General features: G+C 33.0%; 1 protein-coding gene and 1 pseudogene across 1 annotated transcript; both read left to right on the plus strand.

Moving 5' to 3' along the window:
• Positions 1-5,008: 5,008 nt before the first annotated feature.
• On the plus strand, positions 5,009-11,053 carry LOC100805803 (zingipain-2-like; annotated as a pseudogene).
• A 4,799-nt stretch (positions 11,054-15,852) lies between these two features.
• Positions 15,853-17,275, plus strand: LOC100806332 (zingipain-2). The gene is given in 3 exon segments (XM_003526164.2): positions 15,853-15,967; positions 15,970-16,296; positions 16,692-17,275. Coding segments are annotated over 3 exon segments (1,026 nt in total).
• Positions 17,276-20,021: the final 2,746 nt, after the last annotated feature.

Consider the following 20,021-nt stretch of genomic DNA (forward strand, 5'->3'; position numbering starts at 1 on the left):
TCAAGTATCAAATGATTGATGATAAATCAGTATAGTCTCAATCCCATGAGATACAGAAAATTGCTCATGATATCATATCAGAGGGTATGACATTGGATGAGCAATTTCAGGTTGCTGTCATCATAGACAAATTGCCTTCTGGCTGGAAGGATTTCAAAAACCTTCTCAGACACAAGACCAAAGAATTCTCTTTGGAGTCTCTGATCACACGTCTGCGCATTGAGGAAGAGGCACGCAGACAAGATAAAAAAGATGAAGTGTTGGTTGTGTCTCACAACAACACTAAAAGGAAGAACACAGGTGCAGTTCTGAAGCCTATTGGCAAAAACTTTAAGAATCAAAACCGCAATGTGAGCAATACCTCCAACCGCAACAAGAACCCCCCAAGGGTCCAACATGCTAGACAACATCCACCTGCCAAGAATAATCCCGGTGAGTCATTCCTCTGCTACAATTGTGGCAAACCGGGACATATGGCACGTAAATGCAGAAATCCTTCAATGACAGGTGCTCCCCAGGCTAATATGACTCAAGAGCCATACATAGTTGTGATAACAGAAATCAATATGATTGGAGGATCAGATGGATGGTGGGTAGACACTGGCGCCTCCCGCCATGTCTGCTATGATCGTGCTATGTTTAAAACATACACGAATGTTGAAAATAAGAAAGTGTTGTTGGGTGATTCCCACACCACTACTGTTGCTGGAACTGGAGATGTTGAACTGAAGTTTACCTCTGGAAAGACTTTGATTCTCAAAGATGTGATGCATACTCCAGAGATGAGAAAGAATCTGGTTTCTGGTTTTCTTTTAAACAAGGCTGGGTTTACTCAGACCATAGGTGCAGATTTATTTACTTTGACGAAGAATGGGGTATTTGTAGGAAAAGGGTACGCCACTGATGGCATGTTCAAATTGAATCTTGATATTAATAAAGTTTCTCCTTCTGCTTACATGCTGTGTGATTTTAATATCTGGCATTCTAGACTTTTTCATATAAATAGTCGTTGCATATCTAATATGAGTAACTTAGGTTTTATTCCAAAGCTATCTTCAAATCACTTTGAAAAATGTGTTTTTTGCAGTCAATCTAAAATAACTAAGAAATCACATAAATCAGTAGTTAAATAATCTGAGCCATTGGATTTAATACATTCTGATATATGTGAATTTGATGGAACGTTGACCAGAAATGGAAAACGATATTTTATCACTTTTATTGATGACTGCTCTGATTATACATATGTATATCTTATGAAAAATAAAAGTGAAGCGCTTGACATGTTTAAGTTATTTGTAACAGAAATTGAAAATCAATTCAATAAGAAAATTAAGAAACTTCGAAGTGATAGAGGCACAAAGTATGATTCCAGTTTGTTTAATGAGTTTTATAATTTGCATGGAATCATACATGAAACGACTGCTCCATATTCACCTGAAATGAACGATAAAGCTGAAAGAAAGAACAGAACTTTTACAGAATTAGTTGTAGCTACTATGTTGAGTTCTAGTGCAACATCTTTTTGGTGGGGCGAAATTTTGTTAACTGTTTGTTATGTGCTAAATAGAATTCCCAAATCAAAAAGTAAGACATCTCCCTATGAGATATTAAAGAAAAGACAACCAAATTTGTCTTATTTGAGAACTTGGGGATGTCTGGCCTATGTAAGGATCCCAGATCCTAAGAGGGTTAAACTTGCAAGTAGAGCCTATGAATGTGTGTTCATTGGTTATGCTATTAATAGCAAAGCGTATAGGTTTTATGACCTAAACGCAAAAGTGATCATAGAGTCAAATGATGCTGATTTTTATGAAAATAAATTTCCTTTTAAATTAAGGGATAGTGGGGGTACTTCATCCAATTATCTTCCTGCTATTAGTAGTGAAAATCTTGCACAACCAAAACCAGATATAGAGCCTCGAAGAGGTAAGAGAGCAAGAATTGCTAAAGATTATGGGCCCGATTATATGGCTTATACATTAGAGGAGGATCCATCAAACCTCCAAGAAGCTTTGTCTTCTTTGGATGCGGACTTGTGGCAAGAAGCCATTAATGATGAGATGGATTCTTTAGAATCTGACAAGACATGGCATTTAGTAGACTTGCCTCCTGGTTGCAAACCAATTGGTTGTAAATGGATCTTGAAAAAGAAACTAAAACCTGATGGTACTATGGATAAATACAAGGCTCGCCTTGTAGCCAAGGGTTTTAGGAAAAGAGAGAATGTGGATTTCTTCGACACCTTTTCACCAGTCACTAGAATAACATCTATTCGGGTGCTAATATCTCTTGCTGCTATTCACAGTCTAGTGGTACACCAAATGGATGTTAAAACTGCTTTTTTAAATGGTGAATTGGAAGAGGAAATCTATATGGAACAACCTGAAGGGTTTGTGATTCATGGACAAGAAGATAAAGTCTGCAAGTTAGATAAATCTTTGTATGGCCTAAAACAAGCACCTAAGCAGTGGCATGAAAAGTTTGATAACTTAATAGTCTCGAATGGGTTTAAGGTGAATGAAAGTGACAAATGCATTTACTACAAATCTGTAAATAATATTTGCACTATCATATGTGTATATGTCGATGACCTTCTCATATTTGGTTCAAATATTCATGTAGTGAACAATGTGAAATCATTGTTGTGTAACAACTTTGATATGAAAGACCTCGGAGAAGCAAGTGTAATCCTTGGTATTAAGATTACTAGGTCAAAAGAGGGAATTTCTCTGGATCAATCTCACTACATTGAGAAGATCTTAAAGAAATATGACTACTTTGACTGTAAACCTGCTAGTACACCATATGATCCAAGTGTAAAACTGTTTAAGAACACTGGTGAAGGTATACGACAAACTGAGTACGCAAGTATCATTGGCAGCCTTAGGTATGCCACTGATTGTACTTGACCCGACATAGCCTATGTTGTGGGATTATTATGCAGGTTTACCAGTAGACCTAGTATGGAGCACTGGCACGCTATTGAAAGGGTAATGAGGTACCTTAAAAGAATCATAAATCTTGGATTACATTATAAAAGGTTTCCCGCTGTACTTGAAGGATACAACGATGCAGATTGGAACACTCTTTCAGATGATTCCAAAGCAACCAGCGGCTATATATTTAGCATAGCTGGTGGGGCTGTTTCTTGGAAGTCAAAGAAACAGACTATCTTAGCTCAGTCCACTATGGAATCTGAGATGATAGCACTAGCAACTGCTAGTGAGGAAGCAAGTTGGCTAAGAAGCTTACTTGCAGAGATTCCTTTATGGGAAAGACCGATACCAGCTGTGTTGATCCATTGTGATAGTACCGCGACTATTGCAAAAATTGAGAACCGTTATTACAATGGTAAGAAACGACAGATACGTCGTAAGCACAACACTGTTAGAGAATTACTCTCAATAGGAGCTGTTAGAGTGGATCACGTATGCACTGATGATAATTTAGCAGATCCTTTGACGAAAGGATTAGCTAGAGAGAAAGTCCATAACACTTCTAAAAGAATGGGACTATTGCCCTTACTGCGATGATCATTCATGATGGTAACCCGACCTATATGACTGGAGATCCCAAGAACTAGGTTCAATGGGTAATAACAAGTTATGAAGTGATATGAGATGAACATGCTGTTATAAGTGAAAGCAGCATGATTCCTGAAGTAACAAGAGGATGAGTTATGAAAAAAATTCATAATTCTTAATGAGATTTATGCTCTACATTGAGTGGAGTACCTAGGCTACAAGAGTACTCTTGATAGACTCACCTATGTGAATGTTGAAGTGGGGGCCGCTTCATATGAAATTTTGGGCAAAAATTTCTAGAGCGTTCACTATACCGGGATAGACGTGCATGGCCTTTAACGCACGGGCTTTATAGAATACACCTATGAAAAGGTTGTGTGTGGTTTGATGTCGGAGATAGAGTTCAAGACTTCGAGTCACTCTAGTAAAATCTGAATCTTACTCACTATGCAAAGGTTCAAGTTGTATGACACCTTTGTTTATGCACAATTTTATGATATCCTCGAAAATCTTCTTTTCAAATTTCAAGTGGGGGATTGTTAGTACAAATGAAAGTTTGAAAAAAAAAGAAAGGAAAAAAAAAGAAAAAAAAGCTTCAAGTCCCACATCGCTCAGGATAAACACTTGAATAGTGTTTCACTCTCTATATATAGAGAGCTCATTTCTTCCTTTTTCCTTGCCCCAGTTGAGAAACATTTCCTCAACTTTTCTTTCTCCCTCCCATATTTCAGCCGATGCATTTTCGGCAAACTTCTCTCTCTTTCTTTCTGTCGCTCTAAAATTTTGGTTGCCTTTAAGAGTGACTTTCTAAGTCATATTTTTCGGTTGCCTTTCAGAGTGACTTTCTAAGTCATATTTTTCGATTGGTTTTAAAAGTGACTTTTTAAGTCACATTTTCCGGTTGCCTTTTAGAGTGACTTTTCAAGTCATATTTTCAGGTGGCTTTAGAGTGACTTTGGCTGTTTTATCCTGGGGACGTTGTGATTGATAGTCTGCTTGCACAATTTTTGCCAGTGCCACGAAACGTCTTAAAGAAAGCGACATTGTCCGTGACTCAGCCAGTAATTTTTCGATTTGCCATAAACTTTTGTTACAACACTTTTTATAGTTGGTTTGGATGATTTCATGGACTGCATTGCGAGATGCATTAATGGTATTACAATGAACATATTAACCAATACCCATTATACCAAAACAGGCATTAGAAGTAGTCTAATAGTGCAATACGTGGCATCTAAAGTAACAACTAACAACAAACAAATGTAATTTGCCAAGGCAGGGAACTGAATCAGAAAGCAACCAAGTAAAAATATTCAGATTAAAAATTCCATGTATCACATAAAGTCTATGATCTCTATATAAATCACCAGATTCATTCCATACAATTAATGCATGCATGCAATTTAAATTTCTCTTCTCAATATAAAACAATCTCACGAAGCCTTCTCTTCCAAAACCCACTAACCTTTTGTTGATAAGAAATGGCTTTCACCAGCAAAATACAGCAAAACTTAGCCCTATTCCTTCTCCTTTCAATTGAGATTTCCCAAGTAATGTCCCGCAAACTTCATGAAACATCCTTGAGAGAAGAACATGAAAATTGGATTGCACGATATGGACAAGTGTATAAGGTTGCAGCAGAGAAGGAAACGTTTCAGATATTCAAGGAAAATGTGGAGTTCATTGAATCTTTCAATGCTGCAGCCAACAAACCTTACAAGCTTGGAGTTAATCTCTTTGCTGACCTTACACTTGAAGAATTCAAGGATTTCCGTTTTGGACTCAAGAAGACCCATGAGTTTAGCATAACACCATTTAAGTATGAAAACGTGACTGATATTCCTGAAGCTCTAGACTGGAGGGAAAAAGGAGCCGTTACTCCAATCAAAGACCAAGGTCAATGTGGTAAGATCAAGAAGATCATATAAGTACTTTTTTGTGCTCCATCACATTATCATTACTGGCTTTCCTCGGATTAATTATGTGTGTCTTTTGAAATATTTCTGAATCTCGAATTATTTAATTTGTCACCTTAATATTTTTATTTATTAATTTATCAACTTACAATATATTAATTACTCCTTTTTACTATGTATTTACTGCCACAATACATTTATGGAATAAACATATCTTAGTGATACATATAAGATTCATATAAAATAAATTAGAATAATAAAAAGTAAACTACATCAACACCTCTTGAGATTTGTGTAATTATATAAATATCTTTTATTTTTTTAATCATTACATGTATCTTTTTGGTAGAATATGTCAATGTAATACTTAAAGAGATATTAATGTTTTCAAACTTAATGGGTTAGGGTAGGAAAAAAATATAAAGTTATGTGTAATTTTATCAAAGTTTATCGAGAATTATTTATACTTAATTCATTCTATATATAATCAATCATTTCCTTATATAAGATGTATGCATTATCTTAAACAATAGATAAAATGAGTTTATTATTTAAATCGTATAGTTTTGGGACTAAAAATACTTTAACTTTATAACTTTTAAGCTATAAACAAATATTCTTTAGAGAAAGATTAATTTTAAAAAATATATTTGTAAGGATGATAATTTAAGTAATTCAAATTACAAATGAAAGTTGAGTTTAGAAAAAAGGTTAATTATTCACAATAATATTCAAATACTCACTGAGAGCTGTTCTTTTTAATGTATCTATTATCTTTATACAAACAAGGCCCCTGCCATGGATGATGTAACGTTTTTTGCTTACGTGTCGTCCATTTAGGCTCCCAAATTCTCACCCAAAAACGTCTTAATCATGGTACAGTGTTAAAAACTTTAATTATTAATTATTAAAATATTATTAATATTACTATTATTATTAATATTTGACACCCACCCGATACATTTACGTTTCCAATGTGCCGCATAGTTATCGATGCACTAATTTTGTTTCCAAGGCTTTTGCATTTTTTCAACATTCGTTTCATTTTGAATTTTGCTTCTGACCCCTCTCTGTTTCCCATTGCTTCTCAACTCTCCGTTTCCCATTTTCCTTCCTCTCCATTCTTCTGAACCCTCTGTTCCTTTCCATTGTTCTGGATTCTTTTCTCTCCTATCATGCTGCGTTTTCTTTTTTCATTTGGTTGGTTTGGCTGAAAAACCGAAAGGCTGTTGCTTGGTAAAGCTGTTGTTTTCTCTCCCGTGAGGAAAATCCAAAGGTTGAAGCTTTTTGGCTTGGTTTGGTAGTTCTTTGCTTGGTTGGACCGAAAAATGATTTCTGGGTTCTTTTCTATCCTATCCTTCTGTGTGATGTATTTGATTTCTCCTTTGATTTGTGGTTTTGAGGGTCCAAAAAATTGTATTTTTTGTGTTCCTCGGGCTTATTTGATCGTGGCTGACACAAAAGTTTTTTTGCAACACAAAAGCTTCAATTTTTTTTGCGTCTTTTTTCTTTGTTTTGTGTTATGACTTTTCGCAGGACAAAAGCTTAAATATTTTTGGGTGTTCTGCCTTTATTTTGTTTTCTGACTTCTCGCAATACAAAAGTTTAAATGCTTTTGTGTTCGTGAGCCTTCTCCAACGTGCTCATTGTTTCCTATACCTAGCTTTTTGTGTTTTCGTCCTTTTTTGGTGGTCTAATGGTTCAATATATTTTTGGCATGCTGATTTTTTTATGAATGCAGAGAAGGTGGAAGAACATATTAAAGCTGCGATTTTTATCTCAAAAACTCCATGAGTACAGGTTCGTAAATACAAAAGCTTAAATTTTTTTAGGTGTTCTACTTTTATTTTATTTTTTGACTTCTCGCAATACAAAAGTTTAAACTTTTTTGTGTTCCTGAGCCTTCTCCAACATGCTCATTGCTTTACCATCTTTAACTTTTCTATATACTGACTGCACTTGCACTATGTTCTTGGCCGAGAACAACAAACAATCCGAGAACGACAACTCTCAGAAAGAAAACCAGTCATAGGTATCCCCCAACCGTAACTACAGGTTTGTTTTCTATACCATTTCTTCCCCATTTCTTCATTTGTTAGTTTTGAGTTTGTTTTCATCTTTATCTTTCGGTGCCTATTTTGGTGTTGTGACTTTCTGAAACAAACATGCATAAATCTTTTTTTGTTTGGAAGTGCTTTTCATCTTAGATATGCATCATTCGATAAATCTCTTTTAGGTTTTATGAAAACTCGAAATATAAAAGGTTAAATCTTTGTTGTCCATTGGTCATTGTTTGTTGAAATGATTTTTTTTTTTTGTTTTTAGTCCGTTTACACCTTCGTTTTCCATCATTTGTTTGTTGTGCTGCCTTCTTTGGTCTTTTGTTTGTTGTGGGATGAAGAGGAGTCCAGTTGTTAAAAAACCAAACTAAGATCAGTTCGTTTTCCATCATTTTTGTTTTCAAAAAGCAGATGTTATGGGATGAAGAGGAGTCCAGTTGAATATTGAAGTCCAAAATCCATGACCTTTTTTCAATTGTTTGTTGCCAAAAAATTTATGTAACTCTGTTTTGTATTTAATTTTTGGATGTCGTTATTTAATTCCCTTGGGGAAGGAGACAATATTTTATAGCTGTTTACATTTTATCAACAACGTCACCAAAATAATCATATATTAAAATGTGTTTTCAATAAAACCTTCCATTATTTATTTTTTTTAAAACTAATTACAATTGTATTTTTACTTCACCTAATCACGGTCTCAAAAAAACATAAAATAATTATCAAATCTTTTACTCCTACTTAAGTTAAGACAAAATAATTGTCCATTTTTAAATTTTTGAGAAAGTTGATAAAAATATATCATTATATTTTATTTTAAGAAAATTGAACTTGACACGTATTTATTGTTTTAGATACAATTGTAGATTAATACAATTTTATAATCATTCGATATTAATACGATTATATTATCTGACTAACAAGTACTTGATATGTTTCTAGATTTGTTGAAATTAATTTGAATGAAAAGTTAAACTAAAATAAAGTTAATTCAAATACGTTGCAGTGTTTGTTGTACGTGAATTTTAGTGGTTATGAAAATAGTGATAAATTTACATCTAAAGATGAACTGCGATCATGTATCCACCTAATTTTCTTTTCTAAACAAATCTGTTGGAGTCAGATAATTTAAATACGTTTATAGTGTTTGAAGTAAGTGAATTTTAATAGTTATAAAAATACAGATAAATTTTCATGTAAAGATGAAGTGTAATCATATATCCACCAAATTCTATTTTTTTTCTTTCTACATTATATGTATCTTTTATAGAAGAGAAAATTTTCCCTTTAAATATTAAACGTTATATATTTTATTGAAGTTTAATTAATAAGCATATTTTATTCGTATTTTTGTTAATTTTCATTTCAAATTAATAGGTACTTAACAATCAATTTTAAATATTATGTTAGGATATAGAAATAATCATAATTTTCAAATTAATAACCATATTCTATTAGGATATCGAAATAATCATAATTTAGACGTTGACTTATTCCTAATTAGTAGGTACTTAACAATCAATTTTTTAAAATACTACACTATCAATTTTAACATATTATTCAAATCATTTTCAATTTTGTATTTATTTTTACCGTAATCATTTTTAATTTATTAACATTTAATTAATAAGAATATTTTATTTGTAATTTTGTTAGTTTTTATTTCAAATTAATAGGTACTTAACAATGGATTTTAAATATTTTGTTAGGATATGGAAATTATCATAATTTTTGAATTAATAAGCATATTCTGTTAGGTTTATGCTATGTAATTTTTGTGTGTGTATTGATTTTTTTAATTTATGGTGGAGGGGATTCAATCAAAAAGAAGAAAAAAAATGCAGTCAACGATTTGAAGGCATGGGCAGACACTACTAATATCTGATTGTAGCCATCTGCATCCCAAAGGTTCTTTCATGTGCCTTCTTCTCATATTTTTATTAATGTTGTAAGATTTCAGTTACTATCTATAACGTTCTATGAATTTTCTCTATAATTTTTGTGTGTGTATTACTTTCTTTAATTTATGGTGGAGAGGATTCAATCAAAAAGAAGAAGAAAAAAATACAGTCAACAATTTGAAGGCACGGACTGACACTACTAATATCTAATTGTAGTAATGTGCATCCCAACTGTTCTTTCATGTGCCTTCTTCTCACATTTTTATTAATGTTGTAAGATTTCAATTACCATTTGTAATGTTCTATGAATTTTAATTGTAGATTAAACGTGGACGAAAAGTTTATACTTTGTAATTTTTGTGTGTGTATTGCTTTCTTTACTTTATGATAGAATGGATTCGATCAAAAAGAAGAGGACAAAAATGCAGTCAACAATTTGAAGGTACGGTCTGACACTACTAATATCTTATTGTAGTCATGTGCATCCTAGAGGTTCTTTCATGTGCATTCTTCTCATATTTTTATTAATGTTGTAAGTTCAATACCTTTGGGTATCAAACAATTTTTTAATTTCTTTTTAATTTTGAATAAATAGTTTATAGTTTGTTTTAATTAATTATAACCTTATTTCGTTGACTTATATTTTTTCTCAAATCTTTTTTTTGTCTCTTGATGTTTCATGACTTAGTGTTTTTTATCTTTCATGACTTAGTGAGGTACATATTATCCAATCATGTAATCGTTTGATTCACATATTTTTATTGTGCATCATTTATTTTATTCTAAATAATATCAAACAATATATAATATTAACATGTTATCTTAAAATCATACTTTATTACCTATATGTAACTCAATATTAATTATTCTAACTTTTCAATACTCAAATAGGAGTATGAGCCGTGCATCTTCACGGACCAAAGTCTAGTTTTGGAACAAGATTATCTCTGATATAAAAGACACATGTAGAAAATTAAAAAATACAATTAAAATTCATAGTCATTGTATATATTGAAACGATTTGGATCATGTTCATGCTAATTTTGTTTGAAAAACTAGGGAGCTGCTGGGCATTTTCAACCGTGGCAGCAACTGAGGGCATCCACCAAATAACTACAGGAAACCTGGTCTCCCTCTAAGAGCAAGAGCTAGTGTCTTGTGACACAAAAGGTGTAGACCAAGGTTGTGAAGGGGGTTATATGGAAGATGGGTTTGAATTCATTATTAAAAATGGTGGAATCACCACTAAGGCTAACTACCCCTACAAGGGAGTTAATGGGACTTGTAACACAACCATAGCAGCTTCCACAGTGGCTCAAATTAAGGGGTATGAGACAGTTCCTTCCTATAGTGAGGAGGCACTCCAGAAAGCTGTGGCTAACCAACCTGTGTCAGTTTCCATTGATGCAAATAATGGTCATTTCATGTTTTATGCTGGTGGGATTTACACGGGAGAATGTGGAACTGACCTAGACCATGGCGTTACTGCAGTTGGTTATGGCACAACTAATGAAACTGACTATTGGATAGTGAAGAATTCATGGGGCACAGGTTGGGATGAGAAAGGATTCATAAGGATGCAGCGAGGTATAACTGTCAAGCATGGTTTGTGTGGAGTTGCCTTGGATTCATCTTATCCAACGACTTAAATAGTTCAATTATGCAAATTGTGTTTCATGTTTGCTTTATAGTTTGAAAGTGTGTTATCACTCCTCACACAATAACAATATCCACTTAACACTCTACATTCTATTATTTATTTATTTATTATTTTACTTATCCTCCAATCACTTTATTAATCAATTCAATCCTATCAATCATTTTTCTTTTGATAGGTTATCTTCTCGTATCTTTTTTAAGTGTTTATATTTATACTTAAAGAATATTTGCGATCTAGTATGATTTAATTTTGGTTATTTAATGTATTGATAAATATATTACTAGTTGGTATCGTCATTGCAACTTTTATTATCAGAATAAAGAAATAAAATATTTCAATAAATAATATAAATATTATATATCATTATATGTAACTAATAAATATTGTAATATAAATAAATTAAATAATTGTGGTTTGATTTGGTTTCATAGATACCGACTATGAATTGATCCGAGTGCTTAGTTTAACAACACATGATACATAGCCTTCAAGGATTGATAATGGAAGAATATTGTAATGGACTTAATTTCTCATCATATACTGTTTTTAAAATTATAAGACTTTTTTACCTAATTTACATGCTTCAAGAAAGTTAGTCAATTTTGTTACTAACATTAAATTCTTTATCAATTTATATTATTTTTCTAAAATTACTCTTCAAGTTATTGAGACTCTCATCTTTCTCTTTCTAATTAATTATTTTCTACCTAATCAATTAATGTATGTCAGGCTATTTTTTTTCTATCCTTACAAGAGAGAGAATTCTTTTAATACATATAGCATTTAGTATAAAATAATTAAGAGTATTTTAGAAAAAAATAATTAATATAAAAGACAACTGATAACTGCTAAATAATTGTGAATTAATAGTAGTTAAATAGTCAAATTTTGACTTAAAATTAATTATTTAGCAGTTATTTATAATTAAAAGTTAAAAAAATTAATTAAATTGAATTTCTGGTTGCAGATACGAAAAATGAGGATACATTAAGCAACAATGGCAACAGGAAGGAAGAGAAAGAGGAAATTCTGAAGCAGGCCCAGCCCAACAGTGGCGCTAAGCGAGCAACTAACTGCAGGCGCTAAGCGTGGCGTTAAGCACGAAGGAGCAGAAACCGTTACGCTCGCTAAGCCCAGCTAGGCGCCCAACGCGCGATCCAATAGAAGCACAGGCTAAGCCTGCATGGCGCGCCCAGCGCGCGATCTGAACGCGCTAAGCGTGAGGTGTGGCGCTGAGTGCGACTACGAAGGCCCACAAGCCCACTTCAGTAACCATAAATAGAGAGCCAATCCCAAGGAAACATTACCTCGTCTCAGAGCACTATTCTCAATATTGCCTGAGCTTTCCTTCCTCTCTTATTATTTTTTGTTTTATTATCCCCATTCTTTCCTTCACCCCCGATTGTAAGCCCTCAATGACCATGAGTGGCTAATCCCCTAGTTAGGGCCTGGCAGGCCTAAAAAGCCAACGATGTACGATGTGCTTCAAGAGTTATCAATGCAAAAAGAATTTATTTCAGGTTTTTCCGTTCTAATTCTTTTCTTGTTATCTTGCATTCGTTCTTAGATTTCTTTTGGGTTTTATTCGCTCGGGAGAGGGTATTTCCCAATAAATATTTAAGATTCAATGCATGTATCGATTTTAGGGGTTATACACTTGGGAAAGGGTAACGCCTAACAGAACATCTTAAGAAAAGAATCCTTGGGTTACCATTGCTAGGCATAGAATGATAACCCACTGCCCATGCATTTAAGCAACATCTAGAACTTAACCTTAATGCATTTTAATTATTGAATCTTCGCAAAGGCATTTGGGAGATAGGTAGTTAAAATAGGCTTGCCGACGTGAGACATCAGGGGCAAGTAATTAATAGATGTGGGTAGAACTAATACCAGTGCATTGGTAATAATGAATATCATATTTACATGCATCGTAGGCCAATTGGGTTTGTCTGGTCTTGGCATCTTTATTAATTGTCTTTCCTTTTTAAACTATTTGATTTAGTAATAGCACTCTATTCCTACACTTATTCCTGTTTTTACTATTTTACTCTCACTTACAAATTGAGAAGTATTTAATAAGTGCAATAAAATCCTTGCGGACACGATACTCGGACTTTCGAGGTTTACTACTTAAGAGTGATTTGGTACACTTGCCAAAGTCTCAACAACAACTTGAAGAGAGTCTTATAAAAAGAAACAAATAAAATGAAAACAACTCTTATAATTAGGAACAAAAGTAGTATATGAAGAATACTTTATTGGAAGACTCAAAAGCTCACAAATATAATCTCTACACTTCAAAAGAAATTAGTAAGAAATTAGTCTCGGGCTACTGTTGGAGAATGGAGATATCCTTGATGCACACCAAAAAATAAATTAAGTTAGAATATTATGTCAAATTTGGAAGACTTAAATATGAAATTGGTCATTATAAGTTGACTTTTTTTTTCAAGTCTTATTTATTTAAACTTATGTTTTTTAATTTGTAGTCTCTATCATCGGTCAAAGTTACAAAACTTGTTAGCAATGACTCATTGTGCACCATGTGACCAACAAAAATCATCACCAATGCCCCTGTCATTGTAAAAAAAAAAAAACATTCTATCGACGCAACGTAAACAATAGTAGTGTCATGTTTATAGTGACATTGTATGGACTAAAAATGAAAATAGAAAACTTACATGAATTAAAAAAGATACTTACAGAAATTAAAAGTGAAAAAAAAACTTATAGAGATCAAAATAAAAAAAAAGAACTCACACAAACAAAAAATGAAAAAATGGACTAAAAGAAAAAAAAGTGACATATTTGTAGACAAAAATAAATATTTAAGTCTTAAATATCACGTATGATTTGGAATATAAAAAAATGAATTAATTAAAATATTTATTCATGACAAAGTTCATAATTGATTAAAAATATAATGATATTGGACCAGGTTGGAACTACCTAAAGAATAACCTAGAACTTGTCCTCAAAATACATTCGATATATTTTCTTACACCTAAATCCATAAAAAGATCCTTGAATTGAACACCTAAATCGGTGAATTGACATCTTATAATTACATTAAAGAGATATAAAAAAGTGACTTAACTTGCGTTTTTCACACAAGTCTTAAAAGGAACAATTCAACTAACAATATATAAAAATAATTAACTCATTTTGAATGTATTTTTAGTTATTAGGATTAATCTCATGTAAATTCTATTAAATAGAAAATGAGATGTTTATAAGTTTTAGTATTTAACAAAAAAAGTTAAAAAACGTGTTTTAAAAAATATAGTGTTGCTTAGTTTTATTTTTTTCTTTTAAAAAGTTTTAGGATTATCCTTATAAATTGTTATTGCTAACACCAAACAAGTTGTTTGTCTAAGTAAATCTGACCTGGAATCTTTTAAGCAAGTTAATGGATTCAATTTTTCTTGATAAAAAAAATATATGCTTAAAAGAAAAGATCCTAATAACATAAAAACGTTGATGAAAACTGTATTTTTTCAAAACATAAATGGTATTGTGAATGATAGGATAACATTAATAATGATTATAATTGAGATGAAGATGCAAAGATGAATTATCTGCTATACTTAGAATTAACATTCCCTCGTACATGTAATCCAAATGTGAAACTCTTCAATGAAGACAAGTGGACTCAAAATGAAGCACATTACTCATAGTCTAATGATCAATATGTGGCATCTAATTGAATTAGCAAGTTAAAATATTTGTTTGATTGCTCAAACATTGCAACACATTAGTAGTAGTATAATAGAAGACAGGTACGTGGTATAATAGTACAGAATGAGGCATCAAGGCAGAGGCTACGACACCTCTCTCTCTGACATATGAAAATACAAATATTGTTGTTAACATCAAAATACAAAGACAAAGGTGCATGCATGCTAATTATAACCATATATTTCATTCTTCACACAAATTTTTCTCGTGCATATTTAACATCGAAAAGTCAGACGCTTTGACCAAGGTGAAGGTGGGAACCGCAATGAAAGGATAAAAATTGACCGATCAAAAGTCAAAATGCAACAAACTTTTATTAGTCTTTTTTGTTTGTTGTAGGTTTGGATGATTTCAAGGACTGGCTTGTCTCCAACCTGAGTTGGAATAATGGTATTTCAATGAACATATATACAGGCATTACTAGTAGTCTAATAGTACAAATAAAATATTGTTGTTGACATCAATATACAAAGACATTATATATGTGACATATAGTAGGTGGTAATGTCATATGCTTATTATAATCATACATTGCACTCTTAGCACTAAAATAAATTTTTCTTGTGCATTTAACATCGAAAAGTATGACGGTTTGACCCAGGGGAAGGTGTGAACGTACGGCAATGAAAGGACAAAAAGTAATCTCAAAAGTCAAAATGCATTAATGCAAAACATTACTATCAGTCTTTTTTTGTTTTGTTGTAGTTGCCAGTTGGCTTGGATGATTTCAAGAACTGCCTTGTATCCAACCTGAGATGCAATAATGCTACAATAACAATGAACAAACCAATATCTGGCTTCTAAAACAACAGCAAATTAACAAATGTCTAAATCAAATGCAAATTTTACAAGGCAAGGAATTAATCAGAAATTAAGCAACCAAGCATAATTATTCACGTTAATAATTCCATAACATAAGGTACTATGATCTCTATATAAACCTCCAGATTCATTCATTTCAATGCATAACAATTCACATTTCTCTTTTAACACAATATACCAACTAAGCCTTTTCTTACAAAACTGATCATTGCTGATAATTAAGAAATGGCTTTCACTGGCCAAAAGCAACACATGTTAGCCCTATTCCTTTTCCTTGCAGTTGGGATTTCCCAAGTGATGCCCCGCAAGCTGCATCAAACAGCCTTGCGAGAAAGACATGAAATTGGATGGCAGAATATGGAAAAATGTATAAGGATGCTGCAGAGAAGGAAAAACGTTTCCAGATATTCAAGGACAATGTGGAGTTCATTGAATCATTCAATGCTGCTGGCAACAAACCTTACAAGCTTGGCGTTAATCACCTTGCTGATCTCACACTTGAGGAATTCAAGGATTCACGTAATGGATTGAAGAGGACCTACGAGTTTAGCACAACAACATTTAAGTTAAATGGATTTAAGTATGAAAACGTGACCGATATTCCTGAAGCTATAGACTGGAGGGTAAAAGGAGCTGTGACTCCAATCAAAGACCAAGGTGATCAATGTGGTAAGACAAATAACACCATATAAGTACTTCATTATGCTCCATCTTCTTCATTATTTCCTTCATCTCGTTTTACTTTTTGTTTGGATAACACAAAAAAATCAATTATAGCCTAAAAAATCATGGTCATGAAAAAATAGAAATCATTATTTACTAGCTCTACCAAGAAAGCATGATTAATTATTTCTCACTATGTATGAAATTTAAGCACACTATTAATTGTCACTTTTCAAATATATGAAATTATTACTAGGATCATATAGTTATATATTGTTTTAAAAAAATCCAAATTTTTAATGCCTAAAACCACATTTAAGCTTTACTGTTATTATTTTGCATGTGCCTCAATTTGAAAAGATATATGGGTTAATCAGTTAGTTTTGTTTGAAAAATTATAGGGAGGTTCTGGGCATTTTCAACTATAGCTGCAACTGAGGGTATCCACCAAATAAGTACAGGAAACCTAGTGTCCCTTTCAGAGCAAGAGTTAGTGGATTGTGATAGTGTGGATGATGGATGTGAAGGAGGTTTCATGGAAGATGGGTTTGAATTCATTATTAAAAACGGTGGAATCACTAGTGAGACTAACTACCCGTACAAGGGAGTTGATGGAACTTGTAACACAACCATAGCAGCCTCCCCAGTGGCTCAGATTAAGGGGTATGAGATAGTTCCTTCCTATAGTGAGGAAGCACTCAAGAAAGCTGTGGCCAACCAACCTGTGTCAGTTTCCATTCATGCAACTAATGCAACATTCATGTTTTACTCCAGTGGAATTTACAATGGAGAATGTGGAACTGATCTAGACCATGGTGTTACTGCAGTGGGTTATGGCACAGAAAATGGAACTGACTATTGGATAGTGAAGAATTCATGGGGCACACAATGGGGTGAGAAAGGATACATAAGGATGCATCGAGGTATAGCTGCTAAGCACGGTATATGTGGAATTGCATTGGATTCATCTTATCCAACAGCTTAAAGAGTTCAATTATGCAAATCGTGTTTCATGTTTTCTTTATAGCTTGTAAACGTGCAACAAAGTGAGTTAGAGTAGATGTGTTGCTACTACTACTCACACAATAATACCTACTTAACACTCGTTGCTCTCTATATCTTTTTTTGTCAGTTTAAATACCTTTTTGTCCTTATAAGATGACATTACTAATGTAATTATAGGATGATAATCAAATATTTCTTATTTGAATGAGATATTTTCTGACATTTCCTCGTACATGTAATCCAAATGTGACTCTTTAATGAAGGACAAAAGTACATTCAAAATACAGCACATTACTAATAGTCTAATGAGACAATATGTGGCATCTAATTGAATTAGCAAGTTAAAATATTTGTTTGATTGCTCAAATCACTGCTACAAAAAACTGTTGAAGATATACTTTTGTAACTGCATAATATTTTATTTTTCAATTTTTAAAATAAGATTTAGTAAATAAGTTAATTTCCTATATTTTAAGAGTAAGTCAGTTTTAATGGATTAGCCTAGTCAATATGTGGTTTCTCTTATCTTTAAGGAGCAAGTTAGTTTTAATATTCTGTTTTGTTAATATCTTGTTATCTAATTAGTTTGTCTTTTGCTATTTATTGTATCGCCGCTGAGAACAATTCGAATTAGAATAGAATAATTTTATTTCCTCTGCATACGTATTGTCTCTCTTCTCTCCTCTATTTTTTATAATTTCCTCCACAAAACCAACAATTGGTATCGAGAGCCTTATTCTTACGAGACCTCTACCATGGAAGGTGAAGCAAGTTTTTCCCACATAACTCTTCCAATCTTTGATGGAGAGAATTATGATCTCTGGGAAGTGAAAATGCAATCCTACATGGAGTCTTTGGATTTATGGGATGCTGTGGAAGAGGATTATGAAATATATCCGCTGCCTGAAAATCCCACCACGGCCCAAATTAAAAATCACAAGGAAAGAAAGATGAAGAAGGCAAAGGCGAGGTCATGTTTGTTCACTGGTGTTTCACAAATGATATTCATCAGAATCATGACTCTTAAATCACCCAAAGCAATTTGGGATTATCTGAAAGAGGAATACGCTGGAGATGATAGAATACGAAGCATGCAAGTGCTAAATTTAAGGAGGGAATTTGAGCTTCAAAGGATGAAAGAGTCAGAGACAATCAAAGAATACTCAAACAAATTGTTGGGTATTGCTAACAAGATAAAGTTGTTAGGAAGTGATTTTACTGATTCGAGAATTGTAGAGAAAATTTTGGTAACGGTGCCGGAGAGGTATGAAGCATCTATAGCTTCATTAGAGAACACAAAGGATCTGTCGAAAATCACATTGGCAGAAGTACTACATGCCCTGCAAGCTCAAGAGCAGCGAAGGTTGATGAGGCAAGATCGTGTTGTCGAAGATGCTTTGCCCGCCAAACATCATGAAGTTGATGAAAGCAAAAAGGATTTTTTCAAGAAGATTCAACCAGCAAGCAGCGAAAACAGTGCAAACAACCAAGGTAAGGATAAAAAGAAAAATTATCCACCTTGTCAGCATTGTGGCAAAAAAGGTCATGCACCTTTCAGATGTTGGAGGAGACCATATGCAAAATGTAACAAGTGCAACCAGATAGGACATGAAGCGGTGATCTGCACCAACAAAAATCACCATGATGAGGGAGCTCGGATTGCTAATCAAGAAGAAGAGGATCAACTGTTTGTGGCCACATGCTTCTTGAGTAGTGAATCAAGTGAAAGTTGGTTGATTGATAGTGGTTGTACGAACCACATGACATATATAAGACTTTATTCAAGGATTTGAAGCCAACTAATGTCTCAAAGGTCAGAATTGGGAATGGTGGCTATATTCCTGTAAAAGGAAAAGGAACTGTTGCAATTTCAACGTGTTCAGGTATCAAATTAATATCAGATGTTCTTTATGTACCTAACATTGACCAAAACTTGCTAAGTGTAGGTCAGTTGATTAAAAAGGGATTTAAAGTGTCCTTTGAACATCAACATTGCTTTATCTATGACAATTTTGGCCGGGAAGTTCTAAGGGTTAAAATGAAAGGTAAAAGCTTCTCATTTGATCCAGCAGAGGAGGAGCATACAACCTATTTCACTCAAGTCACACCCATGGAATTCAAGCACAAGAGACTTGATCATTGTCATCTTGAAAGAATGCTAAACATGAAAAAAAGGAAATATGCAAAAGAAAATTTGAAGAAGTTTCAAATGGAGGAATGCAAATCTGTTAGCACACCAATGAATCAAAAGGTGAAGTTCAACAAGGAGGAAGATGTTGATAACATTGATGAAGGATATTATGGGAGCTTGATTGAATGTCTAATGTACACTTCAACAAGGTCAAACATTCTATTTTCTAAAAAGAACAAAACTGGAATTTTTGTTGACAATCAAGTAGCCATTGCTATTGCAAACAATCCCGTGTGTCATGGGAAGATTAAACATTTCAACATCCAGGTTTATTATTTGATAAAGATGCAACAAAGTAGAGAAGTGAACTTAATTTACTGCAAGTCTAAAGATCAATTGGCTGACATGCTTACAAAATCACTACCTATCAACAAACTTGAACTCAAAGAATTGGAGTTTGCAGTTCCAAAAGCAAGGAGGAGTGTTGAAGATATACTTTTGTAACTGCATAATATTTTATTTTTCAATTTTTAAAATAGGATTTAGTAAATAAGTTGATTTCCTATATTTTAGGAGTAAGTCAGTTTTAATGGAT

The sequence above is a fragment of the Glycine max genome, chromosome 6, assembly GCF_000004515.6.
Source record: "Glycine max cultivar Williams 82 chromosome 6, Glycine_max_v4.0, whole genome shotgun sequence".
NCBI classification, from domain to species: Eukaryota; Viridiplantae; Streptophyta; class Magnoliopsida; order Fabales; family Fabaceae; genus Glycine; species Glycine max.